Source organism: Amblyraja radiata, chromosome 7 (assembly GCF_010909765.2).
Source record: "Amblyraja radiata isolate CabotCenter1 chromosome 7, sAmbRad1.1.pri, whole genome shotgun sequence".
NCBI classification, from domain to species: Eukaryota; Metazoa; Chordata; class Chondrichthyes; order Rajiformes; family Rajidae; genus Amblyraja; species Amblyraja radiata.
The window spans coordinates 26953287-26967349 of record NC_045962.1 but is presented as its reverse complement, the minus strand read 5'-3'; the positions used below and the strand labels follow the sequence as shown (position 1 = coordinate 26967349).

General features: G+C 38.2%; 1 protein-coding gene and 1 long non-coding RNA gene across 4 annotated transcripts in view; one reads left to right on the top strand and one right to left on the bottom strand.

Moving 5' to 3' along the window:
• Positions 1–961: 961 nt before the first annotated feature.
• Positions 962–14063, bottom strand: part of sp3 (Sp3 transcription factor) — a 41644-nt gene continuing 28542 nt past the window's right edge. For all 3 annotated transcript variants that reach the window (XM_033023934.1, XM_033023933.1, XM_033023935.1), the window contains 3 exons: positions 9007–9220; positions 7474–7673; positions 962–3129 (listed from right to left, as the gene is read on the bottom strand). In XM_033023934.1, the coding sequence (XP_032879825.1) occupies positions 2801–3129; positions 7474–7673; positions 9007–9220 (743 nt within the window). In that variant the 3' untranslated portion in view covers positions 962–2800. The remainder of the gene's footprint in view (positions 3130–7473; positions 7674–9006; positions 9221–14063) is intronic.
• On the top strand, positions 9539–9890 carry LOC116975176. Its single transcript, XR_004412560.1, has 2 exons — positions 9539–9657; positions 9782–9890. It is a non-coding gene; the product is annotated as an uncharacterized LOC116975176 (long non-coding RNA).

Sequence of the window (14063 nt, the reverse complement as noted above, 5' to 3'; positions counted from 1 at the left end):
CATTGCCCTTATTATCTTTCCCTTCATATCACACCAAATCCTGGCATCACATCACTCCAGTCCTCAAACAACTTCACTGGCTTCCCATCTCCCACCGGATCACCTACAAAATCCTGATCCTCACCTACAAAGCCCTCCACCATCTGCCCCCCCCCCCCCCCCCCCCCCCCCCATATCTCACTGACCTCCTCTCCCCCTACCAACCCTCGCGGTCCCTCAGATCCGCATCAGCCGGTCTCCTCTCCATCCACAAGTCCAACCTCCGCAGTTTTGGGGACAGAGCCTTCTCCAGGGCAGCTTCCAGGCTCTGGAACTCCCTCCCCCAACTGATCCGCAATTCCGTGTCCCTCACCATCTTCCAGTCCCGCCTCAAGACCCATCTCTTCACCTCTGCCTATCCTTAGCCCCACGTAAATTGATTATTTCTCTCTTGCTCCATTTTTTCCAAACATTTGTTCTTTTGCTGTTTCACAATGGTCAGGTGAGAATGTCATGGATTTAACCATATCAAAATTTAAACAGTTTGTTAAAGTTTGGTCAGAAACAATGCGTGCATCACTTGTGATGAACCCAAACATGAGAAATCATAAATTTCCAAAACAATATTTGAGTTCCTCCAGAATGACTGCATGATTGATATTCTGATTATTTTCCAAATTTGAGATAATCTTTGAAGGATAAATAAAGTTTCATACCATTAAAAAAATAGCATATGCAACCAGGATACCAGGCACCGAAAATCAATTTAAACAACATATTCAATTCCAGCTGTTCATTCGACATCTTTTGGAACAATTTCATAATATTTTATTTTCCCATTTGAATTAAGCACCACAAACGTTTAAAAATGGGTACCGCATGCATCATAATTATACTTAGCATATTATTTGGGAGTAAAATATAATTAAACTCCCTTTTAATAGCTGAAAATTGATAACATTTAAATAAGGTCAGCATTTTATTGATAGCATAATCTTACTTTATTAGCATTTTTATTTATATTTATACATTTGGAAGGAACATGTAGCCCTAGACACAATTTCCACATGGTATGTATATATTTTTATTGAATTTTAAAATCAAGTTTCATAATTGTTTCAAACACCTAACTTTTTTTGGGAGGGATGGGGAGAGGTGGAAGAAGTAGGAAGAATGATCGAAATTAGCTCTAAAATGCAAAGAAAGTTGCTTAACCCTTCTAAAACATTAACATAAGTTCTTTTTTTTAAAATAACAGTTACTACAGAACGGTACTGTCCATTATTTTCACATGTAACACACTTAACCTCAGCTGTTGGCACTTGCACAAATAACACATCTTAGTTTCAGACCCATTTCCCATTGGAACTTGACATTTTTGTGACGAGTTAAAAAAAAAATACTGAAGTGAAGGAATCACACGAACTGCTGGAAAAACCTCAGTAGGTCTCATGTCCTATGCTGAAGTATAATATATTTGGGAGGAAGTTCTGGATAATCATAAAACACATACTAGTGAGTAACTGGATGCAAATTAGAAACAATGATCAATAGACTCATCATATAAACATATGCACAAAATATTATTTTACTCAAGGAATAATGTTAAACCATGTGACACTGATAATCCCATCATAGCAGTGGTTCATGTGCTGAACCAAAATAAAACTAATGAAATCACAATTTGGTTCATCAAAGCCGGTTTATATTGCAATCTGAATGTTTATTTCATTACAAAAAGGACAAGACAGTTAAAAATAAATTTCAAAAGGGTACAAACTACGAGGTGATTCAGTACTTTAAAAACTGGCACAAGATGTCTCTAATATATTCTGGGGGAAATTGTTGTGATTTGTAATAGCACTGCATAAGCAGTTTGGAAAGAAATAAAAGTCAAATGGTAGCATTTAGATCCCCATTTCTATGGTGCTGAAATGATGATTGAGATTAAATAGTTAAGCAACACCTCTCTGCAGCCTTAACAAATACATAATAAAAATACAAACTGAATATATATATATGCGCAACAAATAGTTAAGGTAAAAACTTGAATATAGAAAATTACAAAGGGTAGAGATGCATAAGGATCTGCAAAGTGTCAAAGAAGCTTCATTTAGTAGCCACTTTGTAACTTCAAGGTTAAATATAATCAACACAGTTATTTGGCAGATGATCCTTAACATTAGCAAAAAATGGCTTTTAATAAATTGAAAAAATAGATTAAGACTTCAGTTCCCATTTTTACAATATTCCTCTTTTATAAAGAGGTTAGTAACACACAAATGCATACCTGGACACTAAACTGACAGCTAGTTTACTAATCACCTTATAGAATGCAGACCAGTGACCCTTTTATGTTTGAAATATGCCTGTTACATCAGAAAATGTAATGTTGAATTAGAAAATTGCTACGAAATTTAATAGAAAACAGATATATCACAATAAATTGTGTTCAAGATGTACATACCATTTACTTTCCCATTCTGGACTGCATCAACCCCGTCTTAATTTTCAAGATCGCCCCCGCCCCCCTCCCCAGTCTTGCATAGCTATTTTCCTGTGTTTATAATCTATGAGTGCTATATTTGAAAATTGCTACATGGTGAGCATCTGCAAAATGTACATGCAACATTGCCAGTGTTCAATAGTTATGAATACTGTATTACAAATACATAGAAAATAAGGCATTTTAGTGACATGTCACTTTTCCATAATAGATGAAATTTTATCACACTGATAAAAAGACCGCAGAAAAAGCATAAAATTTACCAGCCTTTTGCTCTTTTATAAAATCCACTAACATATTGTTTCTCTGTAAATTTTAGTCCATACAGTCATCCCCACCAATTGTGACTAACTGTATATCAGTATTATGCAACATTTCTTCTGTATTTGCACCATCAGAATGATCAGTTCCAATCCCTTCCATATGACCCTGCTGAATGTTTGCTATTACCGGCGACATAATAGTTCCTCCAGATGCAAGGATACCAACATCCGAGGCCGAAGTCACTTCCATTGATGATATAGCTGCACTGTTGTGGCTGGAAAGGTTGCCCCTCTTGTTCTGGTGTGTTTTAATGTGCTTTGAAAGATGATCACTTCTTATAAAGCGCTTGGAGCATTCTGGGCAGACAAATTTTTTCTCACCTGCAGATAAGGTGGAGGTGGGGACAGGGAAAGGAAAAAATAAAAAAATCAATATCTCCAGAAGATGTACTTAGAAACATAGAAAATAGGTGCAGGAGTAGGCCATTCGGCCCTTCGAGCCTGCACCGCCATTCAATATGATCATGGCTGATCAGTGTACTTGCACTGATAAGACACATTTCACAGTATCTTGAGCACTTTAGAGACAAGATTTTTTGAGTTGTTGTCTCTCTTGTAATGTAGGAAGCATGCCTGATACCCGATCTGAAGATTATATATAAAATAAGTGAGACTAAAAGCTTTTGCACTTGGTGCTTTTCTCAATGACTAGTTGAAAAACAAATTTAATCTTAATTCAAAATGTTACAAGATACCAACTCTTGTTACCTAGTTGGACTTAAAAAATTCGATGTCTGTATAATTACAGATAATTCTGCTATAATGTTCCCATAACATAACTTTGGAACTTTGCGAGTGTTGAATTAGAGAACACTATTTGCATTTTGTGGGCAGAACTGGTTACAACGTGATATTTATTCGGAACTAGAGAACTGCTTAAAAATTGGCCACGAGAAAAAAAGCTGTTTTGGATTTCAACAGTATGGGGGAGGGGGAGGAACCAGTTTCCATGTTGTTTCCCTGCAGTAATCGGACACCATTGTTTCTTAAGAAAACAGCTGCTACAGTAACCGTGGATGGCCATAGAAATTGACACGCAATTGTTTCTATTCGCACTGCAATGACACTCTATTAAACAATGTAACATTCAGTATTTAGCATTTTCAGCTTGCAATAACAAAAACTGCTATTAAAAAGGCTTTGATTTTTGAAAATCCGGTAGGGTAAAAATTATCTTTGTCATTGCAAGTCTGAAACACTCTAGCCCCCAACCAACTTCCTCCCATTGACACAAAGGTTTTTATTATGTGGTTTTCTCCAGCACATATCTTCAGAAAGCAACTATTGCGATTTAATAGAACCACCTGTACTTCTCCATAGTAACTTTCAACCTATGATGATGTTACACCACCTTCTTCCAAATTCTCAATCCTTCGAAACATTTCTGATCAGCTTTGCTCTTTAAACACAAAATTAAATATAAGGTTCCAAATGTACAGCTTTAAATCTAGTTTAGAGGGACATGGGCCAAACGCAAGGAAATTGGACTAGCTTAAAAGGGATATCTTGGTTGGCATGAACAAGTTGGGCCGATGGGCCTATTTTCATGCTGTATGACTTTGATTTAACTGGAAAATAAATTGCACCTACAATAAAGCTTTTCCAAAAATTACATCAGGAAATCAACCTATAGTCATAGATTGATACAGTGTAGAAACAGGCCCTTCGGCACAACTCGCCCACACTGGCCAACAATGTCCCAGCTACACTAGTCCCACTTGCCTGCGCATGGTCCATAGTCCTCCAAACCTGTCCTATCCATGTACCTGTCCAACTGTTTCATAAACGATGGGATAGTCCCAGCCTCAACTACCTCCTCAGGCAGCTTGTTCCATACACCCACCACCCTCTGTGTGAAAAAGGTACCCCTCGGATTCCTATTAAATCTTTTCCCCTTCACCTTAAACCTGTGTCCTCTGGTCCTCAATTCCCCTACTCTGGGTAAAAGACTCGGTGCATCTACCCGATCTATTCCTCTCACAATTTTGAATACCTCTATAAGATCTCCCCTCATCCTCCTATGCTCCATGGAATAGAGACCCAGCCTACTCAACCTATCCCTACATCTCACACCCTTCTAGTCCTGTCAACATCCTCGCAAATATTTTCTGAACCCTTTCAAGCTTGACAATATCTTTCCTATAACATGGTGCCCAGAACTGAACATAATATTCTAAATGCACTCATCAACGTCTTAAACAACTGCAACATGACTTCCCAACTTCTATATTCAATACTCTGACTGATGAAGGCCAAAGTGCCAAAAGCCTTTTTGACCACCTTATCTACCTGCGACTCGTCCTTCAAGGAACCATGCACCTGTACTCCTAGATCTCTCTGCTCTCCAACCCTACCCAGAGGCCTACCATTTACTGTGTAGGTCCTGCCCTAGCTCGACATCCCAAAATGCAACACCTCACACTTCTCTGTATTAAATTCCATCAACCATTCCTCCACCCACCTAGCCAATCGATCCAGATCCTGCTGCAAACATTCACAACCATCTTCACTTTCTGCAAAACTACTAGCTTACACAAATGTCTTACACAAATATAACAAATCCCATTTTAATTTTGTTAGAGCAAATATAATTGAAATAAAAAGTGTAGAGTTAAATTATGAAAAATAATAACCTTTGAACTCTTCAATCTAATTTCAAATTCAGTTCAAAAAGACCGTGCAAGTGTCTGCACTAAGTGTTGAATGAAGACACATTTCATATAAAGTTGTAATTTCATTTACTGAGCTAAAATGTTGAATGGAGAAACATCACACTGCTGGTCTTTTAATGCAAATATTAGGCAAATTGTTGGGTCATTGTTGAGAAAAGTTTGTCTCAACCATTTCACGATCTCCTTATCAAAACCACATTTTGGTCAACCTATTTTCCTTGGGCCAGCATCAAGCTGACTGAGGCAAATGTGGGGCCAATGAAGAAGTAGGCTGGTGAATTAAGAACAGGAAACAAAATAAGTTAATCCCTTTTTTGCCTCTGTCTTCACTGTGGAGGTCACTGCACACACCCCAAAAATAATTCATGGGCTAATTTCAAATAACACAGAAGTAGTTGAAAAAATCTCAAATGCAAAAGGATAGAGTGCACGAGAATCTCAAAGCTAAAAGTAGATAAATTGCAGATGACTGATGGCACCCAATCATTTTAAAGACGGTGGCTGCAGAGACAGTGGACCCATTTGTTGCAATTTATCAAAATTCGTTGAGTTCTTGTGGGCATTGAGAATATTGGAAAGTAACCAGTGCGATTCCTTTTATACAAAAATTGTGGCAGGAAGGCAGGGAACTAAGTAGTTTAATATCTATTGTTGGTTACATGCGAGAGTAAATAATGAAAGTGGAAATAACAATATAAGAAAACTGAATGTAATCAAATGTAGTCAACCTGTCCCACACAGTCCCCATTTCTCCTTCAGATGCCGTTTTTCAGAGCATTTCAGTATTCTAGTACCAGAAAATCAGTATTTTGCTGAGGAAATCAGTATTTTTACACAGCGCCATTTTGTGAAAAAAATATTTTATGTGCGGTCATACCCGTGTAAGAGTACAAGAATGCATAACTTTGCTACCAATTGACATGTCTTCTAAGCACCTTACTTGACAGTGCATTCATTGCCATCTCTTTGTATACTGTTGTTTGAACGGCTGCTTCCTGCTTTTAGCACCAGATGATGATCTAGAAGCCATTTTAGAAGCCTCCCTCTCCCTCCCTCCCTCTCCCTCCCCCTTTCCCTCCCTCTATTTTCTTCTCCCTCCCTCTCTTATTCCCTCTCCCTCTCTCCCCGAACAGTCCGTGACCCATAGCGCTGTTAAAGGCAATAGCGCTATGTGTAAAGGCAATAGCGCTCCAGCTGGTAGCGCTATAATTAGAACCCATAGTGCTGTTCGTTTAAATTCCCACGCGCTAAACTGACAGCGCTGTTTAATCCTGGAACCGGACAGGCAGATCAAAGCTTACAAAAATAATCATCCAGATCTTGAATTTTAAAATACTAATAGATTTAATCTGCTATAATTTTTAGAGTTACAGTATGACCTTTTATATCCTTGCATTTTTTAAGCAGCAAGATGAAACAGGAAGTCGGGCCGATTTTTAAAAAATCCGTATTTTACAAAGCAAAACCGTACATCCATATTCTTATTGCATTTCCGTACAAAATATGGAAAATCCGTACTACTTGGCAGCTCTGCTCCTTTCCAACGGATGATCTGAAGGTGCAGATTGGAGAGATTTATGTGCTCTCCACCAGCTCAGATGCAGCAACTTCTAGAAGTTAAGCACCAATGACTACAAATATGGGTTGTGCCATCAGTCAATATTTTTAACACCCTTCATTAAAATACAATCATGCTCGTCAACAGCATTGCAGCTGTTGAAATAACATGCATAATCTAATTAGAAAAAACTAAATTTATGAAAATTAATAAACTACAGATGCGAGAAATTCTAAATTCAAACCTTTACTTTTGGTGTTGAGCCATTTTCCTGCATGCACAATTGGGCTTGTAGCTAACTATAAAACCTAGTGCAAACTTGGGAGTTTTGCTAGGAACAATTGGGAATTCACAAGGGACGAACAGTAACTTGTGTCAAGATAAATACAATTCTGTTACATAACTATCTTAAAAAGGCAGAAATATGAAAATGACCTGTGTGTGTTTTTCTGTGACGTTGCAGCTCATCACTGCGAGTGAACCGTTTACCACAAAATACCCAGTTACACACAAAAGGTCGTTCTCCTGTGTGCCAGCGAAGATGAGCTCTAAGATGGGATGTTTTGCCATAAGTCTTTCCACAACCTGGAAAATGGCATATATGCTGTTTCTTCTTGCCCAAGTTACTGGAGGATCTGAAGAAAAATTCAATGAAAGGATTACTAAAGCATTTCAAATCTATTCTTTGAATTATGTAAATGTTTAATGTTATTTTAAAATTTCCTGCAGATTAAAAAGCAATCAAAATCAATGATAACCATGTGAAAATGCAAGTGATTGGGAAAAGAACAGTAAGTCACGTTAAAAACATTTTTCACACAGAGAGTGGTGAATCTCTGGAACTCCCTGCCACAGAAGGTAGTTGAGGCCAGTTCATTGGCTATATTTAAGAGGGAGTTAGATGTGGCTAAAGGGATCAGGGGGTATGGAGAGAAGAGAGGTACAGGATACTGAGTTGGATGATCAGCCATGATCATATTGAATGGCTGGCTCGAAGGGCTGAATGGCCTACTCCTGCACCTATTTTCTATGTTTCTAAAAGTGACGCATTTTTCTCTCCAAACAGCAAAGAGTGCACTAAGAACGCACTCTGGAATGCACTAAGAGGGATGATTGTGGGAGTAGATGGTATCATACTGTTCCAAACGGAACTGGACAAATATTTTGAAGCAAAATATTTTACAGCTGTGGGAAGGATAGGGTAATGGGATTAGTTTGATTGCTCTTGCATTGAACTAACATGGACTTTCCGGCCTCTTTCCATCTTGTAACCTGCAGGTTCAAAAAGTGCAAAGTTGAGCATTTTCTGGAAGTAATCACGTTTAGATTTCAAAAGCAGCTGGCCGCTAAAACATTTTAAACTGCATTTTACACTGCTGGAAATGAGTTTAAATGAGGTGCTTGTTTAAGCCTTTACGGGCAATCTTACACTCTCAAATTTCAACAAGTCTACGCGAAATAAACAAAATGTATATTGATGATTAAAGAGGGTAAACTAATTGAATTTAATGTACGGATTTCCATCTTTTCACAAGGAAGCACTTATTACCTCCATATATCCTGAAACTAAAAGGCAAATAAGAAGCACCCTGCAGGTAATTTAGTTCAGCACTGACCAAACAGTAGATGTTCACAAATCACATTAAAATATATTTTGGAGCTGGCAGACTTTAAAGACAAAAAATATTTAATAAGGAGTTACAACAATAAAGAGGAACAAAATTAATTTAATTTTCAAGTCAAAACGAATACTTGGGTCATTGATAATTAAGAAGACTACTCATTCAAGGATCATTCATAAATTCTCGCTGGACATTCTCGGAAGTCCAAACTGTTAGAAAGCAGCTAATTTCCATAACAGGTCCATAAAATTTTGAGGCAGCGAGCATAGTGGTGCTGACACAGACAAGCCAAAAGAGAATTTCATCATAATTAAAATAAAAGATTCTGTATTAAGCGCAAGCATACCTTCCCAAAACATCCTTGCAGTTGGGACAGGTACATGCAACTCTGCGAAGTCGTTTCCCTGGTTGATACTGCTGGTCATTTCCATCCTCATCCAGATTCACAGATACTTGTGCTAAATCACTAGAACCAAGGACTGATGCATTTCTCACATTAGAATGCTGTGATGCTAGTTGCCACGATTCAGAATCGTCCTCTTCTTCTTTAATTTGAATATCTGGAATGAATAAGGTCATGTTCAACCATCAACTATGAATTTCAAGAAAACAAAGGTTCTTCTGCTAAACTTTCATGAACCATTATTGAATACATGAATATTATTTTAGTCATTTTTTAATTTTCAAAAGTTTTATTGGCAGATATTTGTGTCTTTCCAGTATTACTATATTGTAATTTTATTCATTAAAAAAAAACTACTTTGCAAGATCAAAATTAAATGCATGTATTAGGACACAAAAGAAAACTTTCTGGTGCGACAAGCTTTGTTTTTGATGTCCAAGATTGCCAATGTGTTTTCAGCAAAAAGATGCACTCAAAAGAAACAAATCAGTTTAATATTAAATGTTGTAATATTAGCGGTTTCTGTAGTAATAAAGGACAAACAATTTAAGTCAACTCATGATTGGTGCAGTGGACACCAATCAAAATTCTAGGGTTTCGGCCCGAAACGTCGCCTATTTCCTTCGCTCCATAGATGCTGCTGCACCCGCTGAATTCCTCCAGCAATTTTGTGTACAATCAAAATTCTAATATATATTAAAACAACTGGAGATGCTAGAAACTGGAAATAAAGCTAAAACACTAGGTCAGGCAGTATGTGTGAAAGGAAACATTAACATTTTGGGTTGATGGCTGCTGTTGGAAAAGGAAGTGTTGGAAAATGAATTTTAAAATTACTAAGTAAAAGGAGCAGATGAAAGAATGAAGAAAACATGGAGGACAGAAGTGATTAAATGTTATTTATGCCAGGTCAAAGGGATGGCGAAAGCATTCATGAATAATGAAAGATAGTTATTTTGAAGGTAGAAAGACAAACAGAAGACAAATAAATGAATGAGAACAGATTTAACAAATGGGTAGCTGGTTAACTTGGGTTTGTATTTGCAAACTAACAGGTGCTCTGCAAGACACTCGCCTAATCTGCATTTGATTTCCCCAATGTAGTGACTACCACTGTGAGCAGTAAATGCAATATAATCAATTGGAAGGAGCAGCTCCCCGCTTCATCCATAAAAATAATGGTTCTTGCTCCTGGGCAGCAAGAAGAAAGGTAAAAGTGCAGTTGTAGTATTTCCTTTGACTGCTTGTGATAATGGCATGTACTTTGATGGAAATTGGTGAACCGGAGCATTCTGAATCGGTCCCTTCAAAATGCTGAAAGAGGAACATTTTGCTAGTAATATCACATTGCAGAAGATAACATCCGTTCTTGTTGGAAGTGGTGGAGACACAGCCGCAGTAAAAGGCCATATTAACCAAGCTGTGGAGAAGCATGGTTGAGGGAAAAAGGTGACAAATGAGAAGCACAATTGTGGACATTGGCGATGTAACAGAAACAAAAAAAATGGAATAGAGTCCTTTCAGGAAGTAAGAAGTAAGGAAGTCACAGTAGCAAGATACATCGCTTCTAGTCGACAGTTGCGAGCTTTTGGTGGAGACGGAAGTTGAGGAATTGAAGGAAAAAGCATAGGCAAGCAGGATGGTAATTGCAGAGATGATTAAACTTTCTTGTTCAGGTTCTGGTTCTAAACCTGGGAAGCAGCAGCATAACAATACTGGATAAATAAAAAGGTATGGAGACAATCGTTGCATCTTGAAACAAGGAGAATTCCATCTTCCCACTGAGAGGTATTCAGTTTGGACAGATTCCCTTAACATACCTATTGCTAGAAAATTGGATCATCACATAGTAAAAAGCTGTGCACTGATTCTGTCTATGTAAAAGATAGATGAATAAATGACAAAAATATATTTTCAACCATCTTCCATTTGTAAAACATCCTGCTAGTTCTGCAAGCCTTCAAGTGTATATCATGCCTACATATTAGTACCCACATCATCAGTGTCCTCAGCAATTTGATGCTGTAGCCAAGTTGTTGAACGGAGATTGGTACTACTTAATAAACATACCCATTTACAGTTCTCAGCTGGAGGAGAATCATATCCTTCTGGTCAATGAGTAACTTACCATCCAGACTTCAGCACGAAACAGATCACCTAAATATCGAAGGTCACAAAGTGCTGGAGTATCTCGGCGTGTCAGGTAGCATCCCTTGAGAACATGGATAGGCAACGCTTCTAGTCGTGACCCATCTTACTCTGAAGGAGGGCTCTGACCCGAAACGTCGCCCATCCATGTTCTCCAGGAATGGTGCCTGACCTACTGAGTTATTCCAGCACTGTGTATTTTTGTGTCAACCAGCATTTGCATGCAGTTCCTTGTTTTTGCAACCCAAATATCATGCCTGGTTTCCAAGAAACGTGTGAAAGAATAATTGGATTTTCTTGCAGCTCATAAATTTAATGTATTTGGTTCATAACAGTGTAGTGCCCACAACAGAACTTCTAGCAGCTAATCAAGTCATATCCATGCATAAAATGACAGCTAAATCTAAAGGAGACCTCCATTCTTTGTTTTAATAAAATTTAAAGTCATTGTGGTAACCCAAGCCAAGTTGACAGCATTCAAAGGAAATCTAATCTGATCACCAACACTCTGTCCAAGCAGACAATATGTTGGAAATAGCCCCTGTTGTATTGCACCAGCAGTTCAAGGGAATTATTTTCTTTCATTCACTGTAGACGATTAAATAATCAAAAGATGGGTGCTACAGCATGACACCAAATGAGCAAGAAATGAAGTTACGTTACATCAAATAGATACGGAAGCTAATACACAGGGAACACCTGAAATTTATAAGCACCAGGCAAATCTAGTTATTCCTCAAAGTGTTTAAAATTGGTGGTATTGTGGACAGTGAAGGTGGTTATGCAAGATTACAATGGAATATGGATCAATTGGGCCAATGAGCTGAGGAATGGCTGATGGAGTTCATTCAGTTAAATGCGAAGTGCCAAACGAGGGCAGGACTTATGCAGTAAATGGCAGGGCCTTACTGTAGAAGATGACTTAGGGGCGTAGGTACATAGTTCCTAGAAAATGGCAACACAGGTAGACAGGCTGACGAAGGCATAATTTGGCACGCTTGCCATCATCTGTCAGGGTAATGAGTACAAGAGTTGGGACAGCATGTTACAGCTTTCGGCGGCACGGTGGTGTAGTGGTAAAGTTGCTGCCTTACAGCGCCAGAGACCCAGATTCCATCCTGACGAGAGGTGCCATCAGTATTGAGTTTATATGTTCTCCTGTGATCGCGTGGGTTTTCTCTGGGTGCTTCGGTTTCCTCCCACATTGCAAAGACGTAGAGGTTTGAAGGTTAATTGGTTTTGGTAAAGATTGAAATTGTTCCTTGTCTGTCGGATAGTGCTCGTGTATGGGACCGCTGGTCAGCGTGGACTTGGTGGGTCGAAGGGTCTGTTTCCGCGCTGTATCTCTAAACTAAACTGTACAAGACCCGTACTTGGATAGAAAGGGCAAACATGAACTTATTTGACACAAATAAAGCATGGATAAAGGACACAACTTCACACTATATATAAATTCCCTGCTCCAGCTAAGAAACTTGAGCCAACGGTCAAAACTATGGACAATGGTTAACCTGTTACATGGCACGGAAACGGACTAATTATAATTTAGTTTAATAAAACATTTTTCTCAAGTAAATTACCAGCAATTTGAAACGGTGGGCATAATATTTTGGAAAATTAATTTTGATTTCTATAAGGGAGAAAAGCAGAAATTAAATAAGCTAGAAAATGAATTTTAAATGTTCCCCATAAGAAACATATTTTTTGGAAGTTTAAGCACCATTTTAAACATTGATATAGTTTCAAAAGTGGATCCATTTCTTTAAACCTCCAAAATGTAGACTTTTTACTGGTCAATATGTTGTTCAAAGACAAAATGCACTATCAATTTTGCATGGGAATCTTTTCAATGCATTGTAGGCATCATTAGAAAAGCTAAAAGGCAGGAATGCAGGCCTCAATTAATAAATTTCAAAAGACGATGGAAAAACAGTTAGTTTCAGGCCAATCATCCTTCAAGGTAACTGATTTTTGACCAAAACACTCTCCACAGAACGCTGCCTGACCTTATGAGCAGTACAGGGTTAATTACAGTTAAATCAAAAGAAAAAGTTAAAACACAGAAGCATTTTGGTTTTGTCATCGGGACCACTCCTTGGTTGTTCATCACTGATTTGGACACAGCATTCAAGGAATGTTAGTTTCTATCCAAGCTGACATCATGTACGACTTGGGAAGGAAATGTGCAGGTGATGACATTATCGTGCCTGCTGATTTTGTCCTTTTAGCAGTAGAGGACACAGATATGGGAAATATTATCAAGGAGCCAAAAGCAAGTAACAACAGTGCAGTGCTAAAATGGAGACACAACAGACCTCAGATGATGGATTTTACAAAATGGCGAAAGGCTAGATGGCCTGAATGTATGTGGGAAGGGACTGAACTTACAGCTTAATGACATGGGATCAAGACAGTCTCTCCCTTAATGTCAGCAAAACTAAGCAGCTGGTCATCGACTTCAGGAAGCAGGGCTGAATCCATCTCAGTCTGTATCACCAATGCTGAAGTGGAAAAGGTCAGAGCTCACGATACCAAATGTAAATATCACCAACAATCTGACCTGGTCCAACAACATTGATGATACAGCCAAGAAAGCACACCACGCCTCTTATTTCCCCAGAAAACTAAGTAAATTCAGCATGACTCTTACATTTTGCATACTTTGAGTACGGTATGAAAAAATATTTTCACTGTAACATGTCACACGTGATAATAATAATGTACCATTCATTGATTGAGATAAGTAGAGATGGGCGAGTGCTTCAAGTTCCTTGTATGACTAACACCAACCACATTGAATTTATGGCCAAGAAAGCATACCTACGCCCTTATTTCCCTGGAAAAATGAGGTT